Below are 21,581 nucleotides of genomic sequence, written 5' to 3'. Positions count from 1 at the left end.
CTTTGGAATATCAACAGCTCCTCTGAGCCCTCGTGAATGGTTTAGGGAGCCCCCAAAGCCTCCAGCTGGCAGGTTTGCTGGTGGCCAGCTGGTCCTGAACGTGACAGGGAGCTGCTAAGGATGCTGCTCCCAGGATGTCCGAGTGGGATGTGCACCATTGTAGGGAGAGATAGGAGGAGGAGCTTTAGGGTGCTTTAGGTGCTCCTGAGCTGAAAAGCAAGACAGCTCCATCCCAAGTGGTCTGAGATCAAGGTTTGGCTTAGGCATGTCTGCAAGAAAGTGAAGCCCCAGAGTCTCGCCCCAAGACCTACAGATGCTTTCCCAGCAAGGTGAAGGTCAGTTTGGCTGTCTAGTACCAAGGTGTTCTCAGACTCTGCAGAATATTGCAGCCCCTGTCTGTGTATCAGAGGGAGGCTGACCTAAGCTCCCATCTCCATCACCAGATGGAGTAAATTTGGAGTTTGGATATTTGATTGTAATTTCCACCAATCTGGATGGTCTTCCCCCCCTGCATCTCACTTCTCAGCGATTGTAACCGTTCAGCCACATAGTAAGAACAAACAGATTCTGAACTGGCGTTCAGTCACAGTTGGGTTTGGTGTGCTGCGCGTGGGTGCTGTGCGTTGGGCGCAGGATCAGATGGTAGCCCGAGGTAGCTGTGCATACATTTACCTAGACTTTTTTTTTTCCCCCCAACAGCCCTATTACCATATTTAAATGCAAGTATGTCTTTTTTTAATTGATGTTTTAAGTAGCTTCAAGTCTAGCCTAGTTGTTCTTTGTTTATTTTCCCCCTGGTAGATGACCTGTAGCTCAGATGGTAGCACTAGAGGTAGTGGGCTTGTAGTCTGCTGACTTCTCGGGATCTCTTTCTGTCTCCGTTTCTCTAGTCTGTTTTCGCTTTCCTGTTGTCTCAGTTGTTTTTCTGTGGTTCTTCAGCATTGCAAAGCAGCTGTGATCAAAGTCCCGGAGCATGCTCAAGGGGCAGGTACCGTGGTAGTGACTACCCCAGAGTTTGTCCTTTCTAATACCAGCAACAGTCAGAGCTCCTCAAAGCCCAGGAATCCTCTGAGTGTTTTGTTGACTTTGCAGCAAGGGTATTTTGCGTTCTTGTTGATACCTGGACCTTGCCACTGCCCTCTTAAAATATATATTTAAAGTCAGAGCCTCTGGCAGATAACTTTTTAATATTAATTAAGTAAAGAAACGAAATCTGAAATCTTGCTAGCAGCATTTCGTGTATCTGTAACATCTCAATCCCCCTCTAGCAGGGTGTATTTCTTAGACTTCCTTGATCTGAGGCTGTTTTGCTTTCAAAAGCTTTTTTCTTTCTTTCTCTTTTTTTTTAAATTACATTCCAGTGAGTTTTTTTTCTGCTTGATCCCAGCAAATCTGTGATCTTGACATGAGGACCTTCTCCTGTTTTCCATTACTGCTATGTCTGTAGATCAGCACGTCATTATCACTTGCAAATAAGCAAAGAACAAAATTCACTCATTGTTGTGCGAAAGCGATCTGACCCTAAGCATTTGAACGTAAGAAGACGTAAGCTGAGCACTGCGAGTTTCCCTGTGAATTTGTTCGCCCTAGTAGCTTGCATTTAACAACTTGCAGCGGCCAGATGCACGGGCCAAAAGGCCATCAGCGGTCCCCGCTGCCGTGTAAATCCCCTGCGAGGGGGTTTGGGCCAAGAGCCGCCACCAGCGACCACCAAGGGCACCCGCCTGGCCCGGGCTCGGCCCCGGAAAGGAGGCCGCTTGCCGGCACGGCGAGTCGGGTCCGGCCGCCCTGGGGGAGAGCCCGGCGCCCCGCAGGGCCTCGCGGTGCCCGCTGGATTCCTTCTTCACCCTTCTCCTTTTCTCCACGGCCAGGTTTTCCGGCAGCGGCTTATGGACCAGTAGCAGCGGCAGCCGTGGCGGCAGCAAGAGGATCAGGTAGGGGGGCCCGCGGAAGAGCAAACCCTCACAGTGCAGGGTCAGGTAAAAGCTCTGTCGGTACTCTGTGTGGCTGCAGCTCTCCATCATTTCTCTGATTTTCCTCACACTTATTATCCTGGGGACCTGAAAACAAAGCGAAACAAATCGCAGAACCAAACCAAACCCAAACTACAAGCAGAGGCCGTGAGGCCCGGAGCACCTTGCAGGAGATTGGCACGAGAACGGCCAAAACCAGGGTAGCTTTTCTGATTTGTTTCTTTATTTATTCCTTTATTACGTTGGTTTACTCGTTCCTTTGGTTTAAATTCGAGGTTATAAAGGACAACCCCCCTCCCCCCCCAAAAAAAAAAGTGTACTTTTGAAAAAAAGTTTTCGTTTCTCATGGAAAGTTTGCAGGGGGGGACGAGGCAGCGCCCGCTCCCGTGCGCCGCGGCCGGAGCCCCTTCGATTGGCGCCCGTCCCGCCGGGCCGCGAGCTCAGCCCGGCCCGGCCCTCGCCAGCGGCCCCGTGGCGGGCGCTCCTGCTGTTCCCCCTTCCAAAAAAGCCCTTCCCCTGCAAAGGAGCCGGCTGCCCCGGCGCGCGGCCGGACCCACGTGCCGCTGCGGGCCCGGGAGCAGCGCGTCGCTTCTGGTTGCCTGCCGGCGTTTAAAGCGGCGCGTCTGCTGCTCGGGCGACTGCTTCCGTCACCTCCTGCAAACGCTGGCCCAGTTTTCATGAGAAACGTTAAAGCTTTTCTTCCTGTCCTTCTGCGGACTTTTATTTTTTTCCCCTTAAGGGAAATAAATAAATTGTTACCAATTACCGTTGCTACCTCAGGTTTTAAATTTAGATAAACACGGCGAATTAGCGCTTTGCCTAGGTAATGAAGTGTGGGGCACGGTCATCAGTGAGCTGCTCACCCGGCGGCGCCCGCCCGGCGCCCCCCCGCCTCTGCTGTGCCTTGGCGACCGCCAGCAGCAGCCCTGCCGGGGCCGAGAGCCCGGAGGAGCCGGCGGCCGCGGGACGGGGAGGCGAGCGGCGCGGGGGCGCCGGCAGCGAGGACGCCCCGCTCTCGCTGGCCGCCGCGCACAGCAGACGCCCGCGCGCCCTCGCCTGCCGGGGACCCGCCGGCGGCCGGCTTCCAGCTCACTCATGACGCGGTCCGAGGGGGGAGGTTTCTCGGGGACCTTCCTGGGTCTCCCAGCGGGGTAACGAGGCTCTTCTGGGACGGGGCTGACTCGGTCACCGAGGAGCAGGTTAAGAGGAGGGCGCAGGCCCAAGGGCGTCTCGAGCGTGAGCCTGACGCCGTGGAGGCCAAAGCAAGACCTCGGGAGAACTCCGTTCCATGCAAACTGGCACTGCTTGCAGGCTACAAAGGACTCTCTGTACCAGTTTCGTTTTGTGGCATGTAGAGAGCGCCTAAGGGGTGACTTGCCAGACTGGTTGTGGGGACGCCCAATCTCCCGTCTTTTCTTACTGCCCCCTGAACAGAGGAAAATAAATGACTAATAATTAAAAAAATACAAAACGAAAGAAAACAGAGATTGATTTTGCATATGATTTGGGGAAAACGGACTTCATTGTTTCTGCCTTTTCCTCCTGTTTTGCCCTTCAGGTTGTGTTTTACGTGCAAACAGACCTGGTGAGTTGCCCCTTGGCAAGGCACAGAGGGTTTGGCTGGATTAACGTTGCTTCCCTGGTTATTATTATTTTTTTAATCGGAGTGCTTTTGGTGCCCATTACAACTGAACTGAGCATTGATCAATTCTGTGCCTGAAAATCATTTGTCTTTAATTTGAGTGTTTCTTGGTTTTTCTTTTGTTGGGTTTCCTGTTTTGTTTTGTTTTTTCGTTTTCGTTTTTTATTTGAACTTGCAATACGAAACTAAACCTAACCCTAAATTAACAACACCCTTTCTGGCAAGTTTAAAGAGCAGTATGGTGTTTGGAAATGTCTTTCAAGCCTCAAAATTGCCTGTGTGCACAAAACTGGCAAAAACCCCAAAACCGAATCAAAACAGTCCTGCCCCACCCCTGGCCACGAGATCTCAAGGAGGAAGGTGGGTTCGTCAGAGTGCGTGCGGCGGGACCGCTGGCATCCGCCGTGAGACCCGCTCGGTGAACGACGGTGGTTCACGTACAGCCATTTCCATCCGAGGGCAGTTTGGGGAAGGGACATCCTGGGTTTGCCGCTTCCATCCAGCAATGGTAGTGAATTGTACTCAGGAGCAGGAGAGTACGAGCAGTCTTGCGTTACCGTGTGCGGGCCCGATTCATTACAAGAAAAATGGTTGGGTTTTTTTCTTGGTTTTGGTTGGGTTTTTTTCCCCCCCCTTTTTGCAAATTTGCAGAGCCCTTCTTCACGCTGGCGCTCATGGGCGCCTTTCCCCCGTCAGCCGGGAAGAGGCAGGAGCCACCCCGGCAGGAGCGTCCCGCCGCCCCGCTGCGGATAACGCAGAGCTCCGTCACCACCAGGTCACCCAGAACCGACCTCCTCCTCTGCACAGCCCCTGCCTCGCACGCTCTCGCCCCGCGTCCTCGCCGTGAGCAGCGGCCCTGGAGGCTAAAGCGAAGCGCCGGCGTCCGTGCTCGCGGCTGGGCTGGGCGCACCCGCGAGCCTCTGCTCCGGCCGGGTGCCGGTGCCCATCCTGGTCCTTGCAGAAAGCGGGAGCCTCTTCATGTCCAACACGTCCCCATCAGCTGTCTCCTGTAATCGGCAAAAAGGGACATTTTTTCCCTCCGCTTGCGTTCAGTGTCATTCATAAATTCACGCTGAGCTTAGCCTTCCCCGCGCCGGCAGGGTAAGTGCGTTGATGCTGCTCTTTATAAATCACATGCCCAATCAACATCCCAATGAAGAGGCAGTAGCGGAGGTTTTTCGGAGCTGACTAGGGGATTTGGCCACATCCGTTCACGTCAAGTGGAACTGTGCTGCCGAATCCCTCAGCTGGTTTTGACAACCTCATCCATTCTTGTATTTTTTTTTAATGAATTGGGACCTGAGCCATGGCAAATGAGCAAACTGAAAAGCCTGAATGCTGCAAGCTCCTCCTAGACAACTTCACTATCAATGTCACGTTTCTTTTAAATTCACCTGGCATATTTTAAGTGTAAAACATTTTTTGTCTCGTAAATGCTTTTTTTAAAAGAAAATCATGGGGGTAAGGGGACATTTTTATGTTGCATTTGATATGGGAGAGATTAATTTGGAAGGAAAGTGCAAATTTGGCAGGAAAGGGGGTTGTGGTGGTTTTTTTTTTCCTCCCCCCTTCTTCTTTGGTTTATCGACATGTCTTAGATGTTTCCAGTTTCCAACCCGTTGCCATCACCTATTCCTCCCTGATGTCCGGAGACAAAAGCGATGCTAATCAGAGCCCGCTGCCGGGCGCCGCCAAGAGCGGTGCCGCCGCCGGCCCGAGGCCCCGGGGCGGCGGGACGTGGTCCGGCGCGAGAGCTGCTCCCGCTCGCCGGCCCCGCTGCATTCGGCGCGCCGGCCGCCACTGCTGCCTTTGAGTCGGCAGCCCCCGACAACCCCTTACTGCACTTTATACTTGCCAGCTCTAACCCACCCAGTAACGCGAGCTACTGACCTTGATGGTGAGTGTGAGCAGTTATGTTCTGTTGTTTTCTCTCTTGCTTGGTTGGGGCTGCTGTGAGAGAGGGTGTCTCTGAGGCATACTTTCCGGCCTCTCTTACACTCGGACGTGCACACCTCCTCTCAAACACTCTTCTGAGCGCCCTCAGCGGGAAGGTTTGTCCACACCTATTAATCCTCTCTCCGTGTCCAGCTTCTTGTTAGTAGCAGCTGGTTGCATGTTTTTTGCTTGTTCAGACGAAACGGTTCAAGAAACGACTCATATCAACTCTCGAGAAATGTCTCTATTTTTTTGTACACTTTCTTTCTTTTGATGTTTTTATTAATTTCCCTTACTTAAAAAAAACGAAACACCTGTCGTCCCGTAAAACATTTCACATCTCCCCTTGCCTGTTCTTAGAGTGTATGTATCTGTGGGACTGAACTAAATGCATGCACTGTAGTAGTCGTACTGGTAGCAGTAGATGTAGTCGTAGAACATGCATTGGTGAGTTGATATTACAGGTATCATCCACTGGAAGTAGCGTGGCAGTTAAAAGCATAGCGCTGGCTTGAATGAAAGCGTAGGGCTATCGATAAAGCAGAGAGCTGCTAAAGGCTTGGATCCATAGTATCGTATTTGTTAAATCCCATTACCTGGAAGTTTAAATTGACCATGGCTGTAGGTAACCTACATCCTTCCGTTACAAGAACCCGCACATGCTGTTCTGTTGAGAGTAAATTTACCATATTTTTTTTTCAAATTAACCCCCTTAGGAATTAAAACACTGACTATAACTATATTCTATTATTTTTATTTTGTATTTAAAAAGAATTTAAGATCTTTTAAAAATCATTTTACAATCATGGTTTCTTCATCAGCCTGTTACGCGTCCATATTAGCCCATAGAATCATCGTTAGCACTTTGAAACCAGTTGTGCTGTACGCCGATCACTCCATCGGATATCTAAATAATACCATGTGTGTGAAACAGCTTCCCACAGGCGGGCCTGAGACATAAAGCAATTGTTTTTAGGTGATAAACCTTAAATCTTGTGATGCAACAGAGACTCTGAGCTAGTGGTGGTTTGTAGTCATTGCCATGTCACTGAGCTTAAGGGAACATTTTTAAATTAAGATTTAACGTTTCATAGATGTCAGCATTAGGAGTTCCAAGACAAGTTCATCGTCTTCGCCACTGAGCCAACGAATGGCTTTGCTTCTTGTGTCCTGTTTTGTGCGCTGAACTTCTAAATTTCTTCTACAAAGGAAGCTGTAGTCAGCAAATTTAATAGACGGCAGCTGAGATCCTGGATTAAGCTGTTGTTTGTTTGTTTTAGTTTGTTGTTGGTCAGAAAATATCCTGCTGGGAGTAGAAAGGATGCTGTACGTCACGGGCACCCGCTCGGCCTCCCTGCCCGTGCGGCCAGGCTGTCCCCTGCGAGCTGCGTGTGCTTGGCTTGGAGCACGGTCCTACGCCGCTGGGTATACTCAAGGCAGTCTTTAATGCACTCATTTCAGCAAGCGCTTTCAAAGGAAATAAAATATCCAGAATGGGCTTTCAAAATGTAATTAAGAATTTGTATCCGCTCCTTACCTCTAATAGAACATAAAGTAAATCAACCCAACAACTGCCTGGATGGAGGTGACAGGACGCACGCCTGTGCAAGGCAGTTCGAGCCACCCCTATTACTTGCCTTATTGCTACTGAGGAGCTGAAACACTTATGCATCAAGGGGGAGAATAACTTCCCCCTTCGATCTCAATCTCTGCCAAGGAGACGGGGGGACCCACTGTTTAATGTGCAAGGCATATGATGAAGAGAAGGATGTATCTAAAAGTTAGCAGAGCGACAAATTGCATGGGGTTTAGGAATCCTTGTTTTACACTTAAAGAAGGTGCTCTAAAAATTTAATCTTGTCATTAAGCACCCATAGCGTTAGCAAATTACAGCCATAAAAAGTGGGACGACGGTTGGTCTGTGCGTGTGGAAGGAGAGCAGCCTGCATCAGCAGAGAACTGTCGTAAGGAGAAACATTTCAAAGATCCAGTGATGAACCAATTTGGGATTTATACGGCCCATTGAGAGGACTCCCTCGTGGCACAGCAGCTCAGATGGAATTGCTCTCCTTCTTTTATTTTACTATATAAAAGTACATAAAATTTAATCTAAGCGATGTAGTCTCAAAAGCCTGAACCTAACAAGTGGACCACTTGGGAGAAGCAAGCAGGCTGCGATTTCTCACTCTGCTGGAACAGCCAGTAATTAGGTGGCGGAGGCTGGCGACGGGCGCTCCGCGCCCTTGACACATCAAAACCTTCGTGGCTGCGTAAGATTTTATCCTTTGCTTATCTTCGTGGTAGAGGAAGGCTGCGTTTGAGAGTATCGCAGAAATGAAAGTGGCATCAGTTCTGTTACGGTTGCAAGGTCGTATGTTGAGCCAAGGTAGTTTCAGACCCCTTACGGAAAGGCACACACAGACGTGCTTTCCAGAACTCGGGCTGCACGCCGTACCTGTTAATCTTATTTTACTGTAGGATGCCATTTTGTGTTTTTTTAAGTCTTTGAGGGACTGAACTTCCCACTGTGTCATATAAAAAAATTCAGTACGTTTAAAACAACTTGGCGCTGCTGTTGTTAGGCCTTGACCACAGCTGCCGTCGTTTTGCAGGGCTCCTGGTTGAAGTCTGTTGTGGTTAAAATTCATCAGCCTCAGTCAATAATTTTGTAATAGAAAATCTTGTGCACTTGATAAATCATCTCCAGTGCAATTAGTGACCACCTCTGAAGTACAGACTTAAGTACAGTATAAGTTAATCTTTAATGAATTTAGTAGCTAACTTCTAATAGTCTTTTCAATCAGTGGAATTATTTTCAATGGGAAAACACTCTTGCACGGCGACCGTTCGGGCTTCCCAGGGGCCTCTCGGGGCACGTGGCAGGCGGTGACGGCGCGCAGGCTTGCTCTGCGTTGGCCTTCCAGCGGGCTGCAGACCCGTGCGAGGGGCGGCGCGGCCGCTGCCAGGCAGGGCGTGCTCCAGCCTAGCAAAGCCCTGGATTACCACCGTTTGGTGTTCTCTTTCCCCTGTGGAAGGTGAGGGACAGAGCTCTTGGTTGTTGTAATTAAACTTTATTTCGCACAAGGTGCAGGCGAGTCATTGCAAAGTTTTAAACCAGGGCCTTCAGCGTGAGGTATCTAGCGCAATAATATACTTAAGCACAGGAGCCCGTCTCATGCATTTTAATCGCTAAAGCGTGCCGTGCTCACTGCGCTCCAGGAGCAGCTTCCCTGTCTGGCAGCAAGAGCAGGCTGTTCCCCATTAGCGCAGCAACCACTAAATGCGATGCAGCGCATATTTTACAGACATACTATTGTGAGTATTTTCATGCTGATTCTATCCCAAAATGCTTTAGAAGTAAATACATAATTACAGCTGTTTTTTTTTCCTCTTTCTGCTATCTGAGATTGAAAAGAGACAGTGGCATCTTTCATTACAGCAGATGTTAGCATGCATCTGGCTTCGTATTAGCTGGAGGAGCATGGTGGATTAGGAATAGCCAGGGAATTCAAAATTGCTCTTCAGGTGCATCAACTTGAGCTAGTTAAAAATAATAAATTCATACAGCTGGGTCTTTTTAACAGTATTTCCTGATCATTAAAGGCAGAGAGCAAAACCCAGAGCTTTGGGCTGTGGAGGGCTCTGTGGCCGTGTGCAAGCTGCTTTGGGGCTCTGTAAAGACACCCCTGTGAAAAATAGTGGCTGTTAACGGTGGAGCAGCGACTGTTAGACACCAGCAGCTTGTGCCTTCCTCGGTGAGCTCACGTTTTCGTTTGTGGGCGTTACAGCGCAAAGCCCAGCACCGCTGCCTGGCCGTGCGTGCCGTCGTTTTTCGCTGGCGGGAGCCTGGCGAGCGAGCGGGACGGTTGTGCCGGGGCAGCGTCCGCGTGAGCAGCTCCCGCGGGGACGCGCAGCCCCGACACTCGTGCCCGAGGTCTGCTCGGGCAGGACAGGGCTGCTCTCTCCTTCCAGCCGCTGGGCTGCGCGTTCGGAGCCGCTCGCCCGAGACGGGCCGGGAGGGCAGGGGCGGCTCCTCGGTGGCCGTGCCAGGCGAAGGCGTGCAGAGCCCCGCTCGGGCTGACCGGCAGCGCGGGTTGAAGCGCTAACACCTGTGTCCTGGGCAAACCGCTGGGGCAGCGGGCTGTCCCGCACCGGGCGGTTCTCGCCCCGAAAGCCGGGCGCGAGGGGTCTAGAGGGCTGGCTGTAGCCCGCGAGCACCTCGTCCCGCGCAGCCGTGGGACCCGGGTCCCACCTGGGCAGTGCCCCCGCCGCTCTGGCGGCTTAAAATATGCAGCGAAACAAAGACCTGCTTTTGTTTTAATTTTCCTCTTCTATTGTCTGTTATTGTACAAAAGGCTTCAATTTAAAATTAACAGGAGTGATAGCCAGTTAATGCGTTACAGTGGGAGGCCGGAGTTTCTGTTGCCATGGCAATGGAGTTCGGCTCATTTGTTTTGTAGATGAGTAATTACTACGCAATTAGAGTAGGCTAAAAATAAAGGGGCCCTTTGTTCCCTCTTACTCATTAATATTAATAAAAGACCTGTCCAGGCTGTGGTAAACAATTAATGCAGATGTGGTTGCCCACGGTAAAAGTAGCAACAGATTTCTTATTGCTCAGCAAGAGGTGAAGATGCCGGAGAGCTTAGCTCTGCCTTCACTTTAAATAGAAAAAATAGTAGAGTTTTGTGTCGGCACAGAATCCCAAGCTTTGGCCAGTTGGAAGGATGGTAATAGCCGTTAAGGCTTAACGTGCAGACACGTTCACGAAGTGCAGCACGGGGGTCAGATCCTGCAAAGCACCAGGTGCCCTCAGCAGCCCCTGTGCCGAGCGGTTCCCGCAGGCAGATGTTTGCAGGGGTCCATCCATCCTGATACAGAAATCTCTCGTGTTTTTTCTGGCTAGTCTGATGCTCGCTGGGGGAGTGTGCAGGGAGGCATGGGACATTTGACAGTGTGGTCTCCGGTGCGGGGCCACCAGGCCATGGGTTGGGGGATGCCGCGGCATCACGTGCTGCACAACAGCAAAGAGTTGGCCAAAGAGTTTGCTTGAAAAATCTGAACGCATTAAGATATATTTCTGCTGAAATGGCTACAGTTCAGTATGTTACATACATTGAGTGAAAAAAGAGTGACAGAAGATAAGCCGAAGTGTTTAATATGAAGTATATAAATTAGAATACATTAGATTTTAAGTTAACTTCAAAACCAGTTAAAATGTCAGAGAAACCTGTGAGGAAGATGTCTGAGGGGATAGGATTTATTTACCTGTTTGCTTGTTGCAACTTTGCTAATGAGCGTTGGTGGCTCGGAGGGAGGAACAGTTCAGAGGCAGAGCATGGACACTGATGTAGCTTCAGTATTGAGGTTGGGCTCTCCATGCTTTGAGCTGGCCAACTCAATGCTCAACAGCTCTTAATGCTTTGAGTTAGCTTTCAGTTGGCCAACTGAAACACTCCCCGTGGCTGTCGAAGGCACCTGTGAGCACTTAGCACTTTTGGAAAATAATATTGATAAGGTTGAACTCTTCCAATTGGCAACAGAGGCATCCAGTAGGGAATTTCCCTTGCACAAAATCCTCGAGTGACAACATGACTGATGGGCTTTCAAAGGCTCCTTGGATTTGGTAGGAGCACTCTGTATACAATCTGCAGCTTCTCCTGGCCGGCTCCTTGTCCCGTACGGGGCCTCCCGGCTGCAAACGTGGGGCTGTCTCCCACGTGCAGAACGGCTGAGGCACCATGCGCCTGGGGTCTCCCAGCGTGGCGCTCAGCTGTATCGCAAGCAGGTCGCGTTGTCCATTGTGGAGATAAGGGAAGGTGCCAGTGTGAGATGGAGGAGGTTGGTGTGGGGGGCGCTGGGGAAGGGGGGACGATTGCAGAGAAATGGAAGCTACATCCCTCCCAAACTGTTTAACTAATGGAGGGAAACGTAGCACAGCCTTTGTAAGGTCGACATTTGTTTGTTGTTAAGGATCTAATTAGAAACATGAGAGGGAGCTGAATGGCTGCTTGCTCGGCTAATTAGCGACATGCACGAAGACCACTTTGAACTTCAAGGACACAAAGCTATTAGCGCTTACATCAAAAATGGATTAAACTTCTGTGCTTTTATAATGATTAAAGATGAGCCGCTCGAGAGGAAATCCTTTTGTAAGGCTGTGACAAGAGCTGGCTCCCTGATTGCAGCTCCTACAAGTGGAGCTTTGTGTGGCCTCCGTGTAGCACTCTGCCCTGATGCGAGAGTGACACCGTTAACTCGCAATACGGCAAATGTGATTAGGCAATAAATACTGATCGTTTGCAAAAAATTGCACCTAAGCCGGAAAAAGCATGTTTTTGCTGGTATGTAACTGCAGGACTTGGCGGGCTTGAACGCGGTGAAATCTGTGTCTCTTTCGGCAAATCAGCGCCCATCTGCAGCTTCCTGACGCGGCGGATGCTTCAGACGAGCCGCCCGCGTTGCGTAGCGGGAGCAGGTGCTGCCGACGTGCTTGCAGCCTGCATGGCAGGGGCGGTGGTGGTTTAAAGACACCTGGGCCAGTTGAATCTTTAGCTTACCCGAGTTGTGGAAACCGCCCAGCTCTGGCTCTCTGTTGCTCTAATGCACCTCGGAAGTTGTCCGCGCTTTTTGCACGCGTGCCAGCTGCTCGGCGTTAGCATTGATAGCAGAGCACAAGGAGGAGTCCCCGCGCTGTAGCAAAAAGGGGAGGCGCGGGGACTGCGACAGGAGCAGTTGCCCCGAGATCGCAGCTGTAATTATCACACGGACGTGTCCAGCTTGGTTTGTAACAGCTTGGATCGCTCCTCGATGCGGCCCTGACAAGTGCTAATAATTGTCACCAAACCGGAGCCCGGTCTCGGGCGCCAGCCCTGCAAGGACGGAGGTGAGGCGTCCCTTCCCTCCGAAGCGCTGCAGAGCGCAGCTGTGATTGCTGAGCTGAGGAACCTGCTCGCCACCCGCTGCTTTTTGTCGTTATCCTTGCGATATTGTGATGTGTGAAGCCATTTCCGAAGGGGCTGCAGAGACGGAACAACCTTTTAAAGTGTGACTGCAGATGGAAAATAACATACAAATAGTACCTTGTTACAGCAGAGAGCTGCTCTCGCTGTCTCTTGGTCTCATCACTACTTATTTAACTGATGAGCCTGACAGTTGTTTAATTTTAATTTTTTTTCCCCTGCAGGGCCAATACAGCTGCAGGGAGGGACAGCTGCTTCCCCCGACCTGCCTCTGTCCGGCTGCTCCCCGTTACGGAGCCGTGTTGGGGTGACACGAAGGCAGGATGATTGCCGTTTGGTGATGCTTTTTTTCCCCCCCAGAGTCAGGATTGAACGTGTTGACATAAGAAAAATGTCTTCAGCTGTTATTACTCATAGAGGAACTGTCTGCCATAGGCTTCTTCCAGGGGGGTGTTTGCTTTTTAAGTCTGCTCAGAAAGAACAAGATTTAAGTGCTGCACTGTGCAGGTCTCCACAAGAGATTTACTAAATGGAGCCTCTAATTGTGACACTTGTGGGGTTACTCGTTTTTCTGGGATCTCTCACGCTTTCTGCCTCAGTTACTTGGGAGCTCTTTGTACATCGTTAGTCTCCAGAATATCCGCGTGCTTCCAGCTCGTTATTTTTGAGACTTTTTTTAGTGTGAGCATTGATCTGCATTTGAAGTGTGCAGGGTGCAGTTTGCCTCAGACATAAAACAATATTGTGTGTAAAAGCTGCAGGAAGGTAATGCTTCTGATGGGTCAGCCCAAGCACGAACGAGCACGCCTGTACCGCTAGCTGCACCTGTATGCAGTGGGTGGTATATGACAAAAGAGCCAGAAAGTTCGCATTTAATTCTCAATCCAGTGTCTGTGCGCTCCTGTAGCCTGAACAGGCAACCACGGATCAGGAGCACTGACATCTTATTTCAGACTGCCATTAATTTGTGCGTAGAGTCACGGGTAAATCGCATCTTGGCTGTCGGCATCTCTGAAAAGCAGGGCACAAGCTCCCACTAGCTTCAGCTCTGAGTGCTCAAAGAATTAGTCAGGGTCTCTGTAAAATGGGTGCAGTGCTGGCTAGTCATGTTTGTACGGCTCTGTGCGCTAATGGCTTCAGCTTTGTATATGGTGCTGAAGTTTTACCATAGCCCATACTGTAGCTGTTTTTTAAAGTCTCTGCAGCGTACTGAGTGCTGGCCTTGCAGCCGTGCATGCTCAGGAGCAGCTGATAGCATAGCGCTCAGGCTTCGGGACACGTGAGATCCCAAAGAAATCGGGAATGGAGCGACCTTAGGTGCACCAGTAGCCACGGCTATGTCGTAATGTCCCCTGCGGTAGTTATAAGTGGGTTGCCACGAAAGCAGAGATTTGGGGCATATCTGGCCTGTGGCAGGAAGGCAACTCAGCACTGGCCAAGACCCCTGTAGAAGGCTTTCTGGATGGCACTGAAAAATGGAGATGGCCAACCTTTTGCATCCCCTATAGAAATAGCAAACACACCTATTTCTGTCTCCTCCTTTTTCTCGGTAGCTGGAAGCAGGACTCGGGAGAACCTCAGACCCAACGCCCCCAAGCTTGGGGGTGGTTCGGTTCCCTGCCCCGGTTTGGCTCGCTGGGACCCGAGCTCCGAACTGCACGCGTTGAGCAAGTCATGCAAAGAGGAGAGGCCACAGCACGCGTGTACCTGCCACCGTCCCCGCGGCCGGGCTCGGGGAACCACGCGCTCTCCCCTCTCCGGCTTGTCTGTGCCAGGTCTGCCTGCCGCTGTCCAAGCGGCGTCCCCCTGGCGCGGGCATCGCCCTGCCGGCGCCCTCCCCGTCTGCATCGGCAGCGCTAAACGTTCGTATATCATTGACTCCTTCGAGCTGGAAGATGTTTGCAGCATGTTGTATGAATTTTTCATAAAGATAAAAAGCAGCCTAATCTTGTGAGCTTTGAGTCTGGGTAGTGGGTAATGGCTTTGATTTAAAGCATTTTGTCTTAATGATAGTTATATTGAAAATTTCCTGCTGCTTTCAAGCACGTGTAGTTATTATCATAAACATTGATGGTAGAAATGCCTGCCAAATTGTGCGTGGCTGTTTATGGCAGATGAGATAGTCATCCAGAAATGAGAGCGCGGGAGCAACAAGTTGTGGAAAAGCTTGTGTGTGCGGGAAGCCACCGCCGGGGTTGACGGGAGAGAGCAGGAGCGAGGGGGCCTTGGCGAAAAGGCGTGCGGTAGATGACCGGCCCCGGAACAGGAAAAACCGGTGGAAAATGCTTGGCGTGAAACGAGAAGGAAATGTCGGAGCAGAAGCAGCTGCGTTCGGAGCAGCCGTGGAGCGCGGAGGGAGGGCAGCCGCTCTCCGGCTGGCTCGCTTGGCTTTGTTTTCCTCCAGCTCCTCGTACCGCTGGGTTCGCAGGGCGCCGGCCGGCCGCTCACGCGCGGGGAGCGACGAGGGGACCGTCGTGCTGGGGCGCCGCGCCGGGCCTGGCTTCGCCTTCGGCGCGTCTCCCCCGGAAGCAGGGATGAGGCTGGCGCCCGCTTCGCTTGGGAGCCGGTTGTAACGTGGGAAAGCGGCAGGTTTGCGGGTGCTGGGAACGTTCCCCCCCCCCCCCAGCCGCGCCGGCGCGCTCGGTCCCTTCCCCTCGGGGCTCCTGCCTGTTTGGGGGGGGTGGGTTTTTATTTTTTATTTTTTTTTAAAGCCTCTCACATTGGGTCTGCTCGAAAAAATGACCTGCTGACCTGATTTGCCAAGCGCCCCCGCTTGCCGCGGCGGCCGGCAGCTCCCGGCCAAGAGCCCGGGTTGGTGCAGCGCTTCGTCCCGCCGCGGGAAGCGCGAGGTTTGTGTCCCGGCGCGCGGAGCCCCGCTCCTTTGGGCGACGTTGCTCTAACCCCGAACGTCAGGCCGGGACGTCGGCTCTTGCCAGGGCCCCGTCCGCAGCCCGCGGGGGCTGGTGGGCGCCGGGTCCCTGCTCCGTCCGCCCCGGCTCGGGCGTTCCTGCCGGTCCGGTGCGGATACCAGGGACACGTCTGCATGGATAAAGCATTAACTCTTTTATCACAGGCTTTGGATCAAGTCCTGAGTTAACTTATCCCCAGGACATTAAATGCTAAGGATGTTAATCACTTTGGGGAACTTCTCTTGCTTTGCATGTATTTTTAGTTCTCGTTTTTGGTGCCAGGGGGTCTCACCTGGGCCAGGGAGAGCTGTTCCCGGATGTTAAATGTGGACTGTATGCCGAGAGAGGCATCCGTTCGACACCTGTCTTACGCCTCGGTCCGTGTCCCGCCGTGTCCGTTTGCGTTGCAGTACGAGGTGTTTTGGTGGTGCTTGAGCGTTATTTTGTCATCACGTGTAATTCACTTCCGCAGAACCCAAAAGCCCCGGGCAGGCGGATCACCGGTCGGGTATCGTGCAGGCTTTCCTGCGGGGACGGTAATGTCAAAAGCCTTCCATTTTTGCTCCCTTCCCCTCCCTCTTTCTCTTGTTGAATTGAGCTTATTTGGGTGGGATTTAAGTGCCCAGCTTGTTGCTCTTTACCCAGCTGCCCGCTCTGCCCTCCCAGAGAGGCGGTTGAGCCCTCGTTAGTGTAACACACCCATATACTAAGGCAAAAGTCATAATGAGTCGCAACGTAGAAATTTCTCAAGAGTTTATCGAAAGAGTTTAGCTGTCAGTGGTGACTTTTCTTGTTGAACGCTGGATTAAAATGTGAGCGGACCCTGTGTGAACAGGGCAGTTTTGGGGAGAAAGCCCTCGATGAGCTGGCTCGTGCCGCTGCCCCGTGCGGAGCGGTCCCCCCACCCCGCTGTGTCCCCGGCTGCCGGTGTAGCAAGTTTGTGTTTTGGTTGCACCCAGTGCATCCCAGAGACAAACCCCGCGCGCAGGTGATGCTGCGGCCGGCGGCGCTGCAGGAACGCAGCCGTCCCCGGTGAATAGCAGCCACGAAAGACTTCGGCTCCCTGCAGACCCCGCACAGCCCTGGGGCGCGGAGACCGCGTCCTGCGGCGGGGCAGCTTCACCAAAATGCTTCCCCCCCTTTTACTGTTCTGAAACGTACTGTGGGCATCTCCGACTTGGCGGTGCAGCTGGAGCCCGTGTTACGCTGCCGCTGAAGGACAGCGTCTCCCCAAGCCCCAGCGCCGGGTCCTGGACGCGACGCTGAGCGGGAGCCCCGAGCATCCGCGGCCGAGCAGGACCAGCCCCGCTCGCCTCGGCCGGCGCTGCCTTGCCCCGGGGCCGTATCCAGGTCCGCGCAGCGCGTGGATGGGGCCGCCGCGCTCACAGATAAGCTTTGCTTAGACGAGCAGCGCTTGCTTAAATGGAATTTGTTCGCGGAGGCTGCCAAGCCCAGTACGGATGCTCCTTATCCCAGTGTAAGAATGGCTTATTTTGGCTTGGCTCAAAAGGATTCCTAGTCAGTAATTTACGCGACAAAGAAATAAGCTTGTCGAGGCATGGGCGGGAAACGATTTGTCTAAATCTGCTTAAATTCACCCCCTTTAACTAAGCCAGTGTAACTTTCTGTGCAGATAAGGAGGCCATATGAATTAACGTCACAGCTCGGAGCTGCAGGCTCGCCGGCCAAACCGTTCGTTCTGAGCGCGTTTGCCGCAGGTGATCCCGCGGGGCTGGGGCGGCCCCAGGCCCGCGCCGAGCGCGAGCTCCGCGGCCGGGCGCCCCGGTGAGGGGCTGCCATCCCCAGCAGCGACGGGAGACGCGGACTTGCGTTGCGTCCGCCGGGGCTGAACGGGCCGTCTGTGACAGCGAGCTCGATCCACCGCCCAGTTAGACTGAAGATTACATCTTCTCTTACCGATAGACCCCTCGGCCCCCAGCCCTTATGACCGCAGTTTAAAAGCAGCCTCCTAAAAGGCATCCATCACTCTTTGTTTGTACTTTTTTTTTTTTTTGCTTGTTTCAAAAATAGTGCTTTATCTGGACTTCAGGAAAGCCTGTGACTGCCAGGCTGAAGGGGCTTGTTCCAGAGCTTTCGGCCGCGTTAGCGACCAGTGGAGCTTTTCCAGGAGCAAATCCTGTCTTTCGCCTACCCGGCGCACAGAAAGAGTGAAGCCCGACTGCTGCGCGTACCCAACGTCGACCGTCGCTGGTGGCGAGGCACCAAGTCGGAGGCTCCTTTAACCCCTTTCCAGCCTTGTCGGCAATGCTGTTTCTGTCTCTTCCCATCACTTCCGGAAGATGGAGACGATGTTTGTTTTTTCTCTTGGCTCTTCCAGTAGGTCTGTGCCCGCCGCGCACGGCGGCTCCCGGCTCTGCTCGGCCCAGCTGGCCCGCGCCGGCGAGAAAACCCCGCTCGGCTCTCCCGCGGTGGCGGCGTGCCCAGGGGCTCTCAGCTCCCGCCCTTGCCTTGCGCTGGGCTCATCGCTCGTCCTGCGGCGCGCGCGGGCGGAAAGCAGCCGGCACCGCGCTGCCAGGCCCTTGCCGCCGGCTGCCCGCGCCCCTGGCCAGCAGGCCAGCGTTCGCCTACCGAGGGAAAGCCCCGGATCTGAGGGCTCGGAGTCTTTTCCGTAAGAAAAAGCACAGCAAATTCAAAGTGGAGCGCCCACAGAATTAAAATGCTTTGTTCCCTTCACTGCCACCTCCGTGGGCTGCCGTTTTTTATTTCCGTAGGCCTGTCTGGAGGGTGGGGGATACTTGGGCCTGAAGCGGATGAAAGTGGGTTAGCATTGACTTGCAGATGCATCTAATCTTTTCCGCATCTCTCCTGACCTTGTCTATTGGAAGGCTCCCTGGTGTCACTTGGGATTGTAAATCACGTCTAGAAGAAACCCTGAAGTTGGAGGTACTGAGCTGAAGCTTAGAGCTGTGGAAATGTCCTGTGCAGGATGGTTTCCTGTGCAATTGGTTGGTAAATTGGACCTGAACCTTTCAGTGCATGCTGCAAATGGGTACTTTGACTAACGAGACTCCCTGCGTACTGGAGGGCCTCAAAAGGGGAGGAGAGGGCTCTGCTGACCCACTAGCAACACTGGATCTTTAGACTTGGTCCTTCTGGCAAAGCATAGTTGCGGGAGCTGGCACCAGCTCTGCTGGTACCTCTGCCATGACCAGGGAGGAAGCATGGATAAGCCATTGCTCCAGATCTCCTTTACCTGACCTCAAAAAACTTGAGGTGGTTCATTCCCCTCTCCTTGGACAATATAATCCCCAGCTGGTTTTTCAGCAGTATGCTTCCCAAATTCTCCTTCCCCTAATTATTTCCAGTTTTGACCACAGATTGTAAGTAGCTGTGGAAGTTTCAGATTCTTTTCCAACTGGAAGGTGTTAATCGGAGTGCTTTCCGATGCCTGCAGCTCCTGGCGACGGCAGTTCTTGGAGGGCTTCTGCTTGCTCAGGTTACTGAGCTGACAACAGGAACTTTGCAATAAAGTTATGTCACTCCAGCAAGTCTTACTTATTTTTGTGGATTGAGACAGTATCCAGTGTCTGGAGGATTTTTGTTTTTCCTGCTTCAGTTTAGCCTGAGATTATTCACATGTTTATGTTAAACAAATTTATTTCCAGGTATTTCAAAATGCATCACGTTTTTGCGCGTTGGAATTCCAAGTCATTTGAGGTCCCTTTCGTGGTGGTTCAAAGTCATCTTAAAACTGTTTCTAGCTCTAGGTGAGTGTAGGTACAGACACTGTAAGAGGAAGAGTACTTAGCAGTGCATCGTAGCTTGAATGAATCATTAACAGATGAGAAGTGTTTGATCTCCCCGTAATCAGGAGAGCTTTTCTATTTTGTTTATTGGTATCTGTGCCCGAGCGTCCCGGACCTGGGCAGAGTATTTGCAGGGTGGTTGGTCAGTGGGCATGCTCGCAGGAGGCACGTTTCTCTCCCATCATGAGTAGCATTAAACTGGTGATCAGCAGATAGGAAATGACCTTGTCCTTTCGTTACATACCCGCAGTCAGAAGGATGCTGGAGTAAGCAGCTGTTTTGGCTGTGAAAGCCAGCGTTTGCAGCCGTCTGGGAGATGCAACGGCCGTGGCTGGTGCTGCTGTTGCCTTCGGTGGGCAGCAGCGGGGATGAGTTTGGCCTTACACCTGAGCGTTTTTTTTTTTTTAATTAAATCTTTCATGCATTTCTCGGTGAGAGCTGTGTATTTTGGGGGAATCACTTCTGCACATTATTGTTATGATTTGGGGTTTTTCTTGCCCTCTGCATTTCGGCGTCTAAAACACGTGTCCTGACATCCTCCTTGCCTAAGGTCCTGCGCCATTCTTGGCAAAAACTGACGATTTAGGGCAGGTTCTTGGCTGTCATGTCCCTCTTAGAGGCTGGTGGATTTGCTCAAATGGGTGAGCTGGGTTTTCTTTGTGACACGGCAGTAAAACCCATATCTATTTTATTGAACTAGGAGGAAAAAAAAGAAAGAGAAAAGAGGTGCTAGCTTACAGTAATAAAGGGCTTTTGAACATCTCAGCAGGATATTTTTCTTCATGAGTGAGAAGGCCAAATGTTATCTTGACATTTTATCTTTAATAATAAAAAAAAGGTGCTTTGTTTGCCAGTGAATTCCAAAATAATCTGTTTACTCTTTCATACCTTATTTCTTTTAACTTGCTTGCTTAGATGACCTACTTACTTTCCCTGCTACCGGTTTAGAGCCCCATGAAATCATTTACTTTATAAAATTTACTCTCCTGTCAGCGCAGAGGCAACAGTTGCCGTTTTGACTTTTTGGGCTAGTTGGTTCGTTCGTTTGAAAAATACGTCTCTGTGCTCGGGCAGGGCAGGAGGGAAGGAGACGGGGTGGCCCCCCGCGTCCCCCGGCAGCGGGGCTGTCCTCGGGCTGATCTTCTGCCCCAGCACCTCCGTCCGCTCAGGCTGGCCAGTGTCGCCGACCCCTTTTAGCGCGTGACGGAGCTACGTGGGAAGCTGAATCCAGAGGAAAAGACGAGGGGGAAAAATAAAATCTCGGCTGGGGCTTGGACCGTGGGGTGGCAGCAGCCGTGGCAGGTCAGGAGGGCTTTGCCCGGCCGGCGGGGGCCCGGGGGTGCGGGTGGCCGGGACCCTGCAGGGTTTAGCTCCCAGCTCCAGCAAGCCATTTCCATCCTAGTCTGCTAACTCCTCTTTTGCATCGAGACCTTTTACTCATGAGTTTTACATCCGAGTGTGACTGTGAGAAATGCCAGAAGCCTGATCATCTAACATGCTTTAATATCTAAATTTATTCTCTAGTCTCATTCTTATTTACATTGTTTTTCTGTCTCAAAAAAAAAAGCCATAAAAAGAGAGGAAAAAAATTAAGTTTTCTTTTACTTCCACGTTAGGAGGTGAGTCGTCATACACCCTCTGGAGTTCTTTTTGCTTTTGATCTTTATTTATTTGTTTAATTTTGGTTGATGTCCCAAGCATGGTTTTGGAGACGAAGGTAGGTCTTCGCTCTCCAAATAAAAAGGGAAAAAAATTAAATAAAACAACACTCTCCTTGGTCATATTAAAAAAAAAAAAAATCCAAACTGTTCCATTCCATATCATTTAAAGGGAAAAAAAATAAAACAGCTATTGAAATATTTCTACAGCTTACTGATTTAAAAGGGCGGGTTTTTTTTCAAAAGTTTCGAATGGATCCAAAACCAATTTTTTCTAGATGTGACTGAAGTTATTTATTTGCTGTCAACATTTTAATATCAATATTACCACAATGTGTAGTCTCAAACTAGTTCCTTTGTAGTTTGCATGGGATGTGAATGCTGTCTCGGCGTGCCCAGACCTAGAGAACTTGTTACTACTGCATGAGCATCAAGTCAGATGTTGAAAAATATCTATTATATTTTGTGATAATTTGGTGAAAACGAGCACCTACAGTCTCTGGTTGCAGTAGTGTGTTGAATGATTGTTTTTTTTTTTATATATATCCATATATATATTTTTGGAGCTCTAAGCTTCGTAGTAGTCCGGGCTGACTATTATTGAGTCCTTGCTCTCCTATCGCATGGCCTTGGTTAAGTGTTAGAAGTTGGGCCTAGGCTGTTTATTCTAGTGTTTGGCTTTGTAATAACGGTGCATGCCAGGCGTCCGGCCTCATACCCAGCTTTATTCTCTGC

At 51.3% G+C, this 21,581-nt stretch overlaps 1 protein-coding gene across 22 annotated transcripts in view; it reads left to right on the top strand.

Annotated features, from left to right (window-relative positions):
- Positions 1-21,581, top strand: part of MSI2 (musashi RNA binding protein 2) — a 286,908-nt gene that overhangs the window by 240,634 nt on the left and 24,693 nt on the right. For 8 of the 22 annotated variants that reach the window (XM_068909335.1, XM_068909330.1, XM_068909333.1 and 5 more), the window contains one exon: positions 1,872-1,934. The exons of 4 other annotated variants lie outside the window; for them this stretch is intronic. In XM_068909335.1, the coding sequence (XP_068765436.1) occupies positions 1,872-1,934 (63 nt within the window). Of the gene's footprint in view, positions 1-699; positions 724-1,871; positions 1,980-17,452; position 21,581 lie in introns of those variants that run through there. 10 more of the 22 variants (XM_068909323.1, XM_068909322.1, XM_068909321.1 and 7 more) reach the window with 4 other exon arrangements.

This window comes from Struthio camelus, chromosome 16 (assembly GCF_040807025.1).
Source record: "Struthio camelus isolate bStrCam1 chromosome 16, bStrCam1.hap1, whole genome shotgun sequence".
In the NCBI taxonomy this organism is placed as follows: domain Eukaryota; kingdom Metazoa; phylum Chordata; class Aves; order Struthioniformes; family Struthionidae; genus Struthio; species Struthio camelus.
Note: the sequence above shows the minus strand (reverse complement) of the source record. Positions and strands in the feature narration are given on the sequence as shown.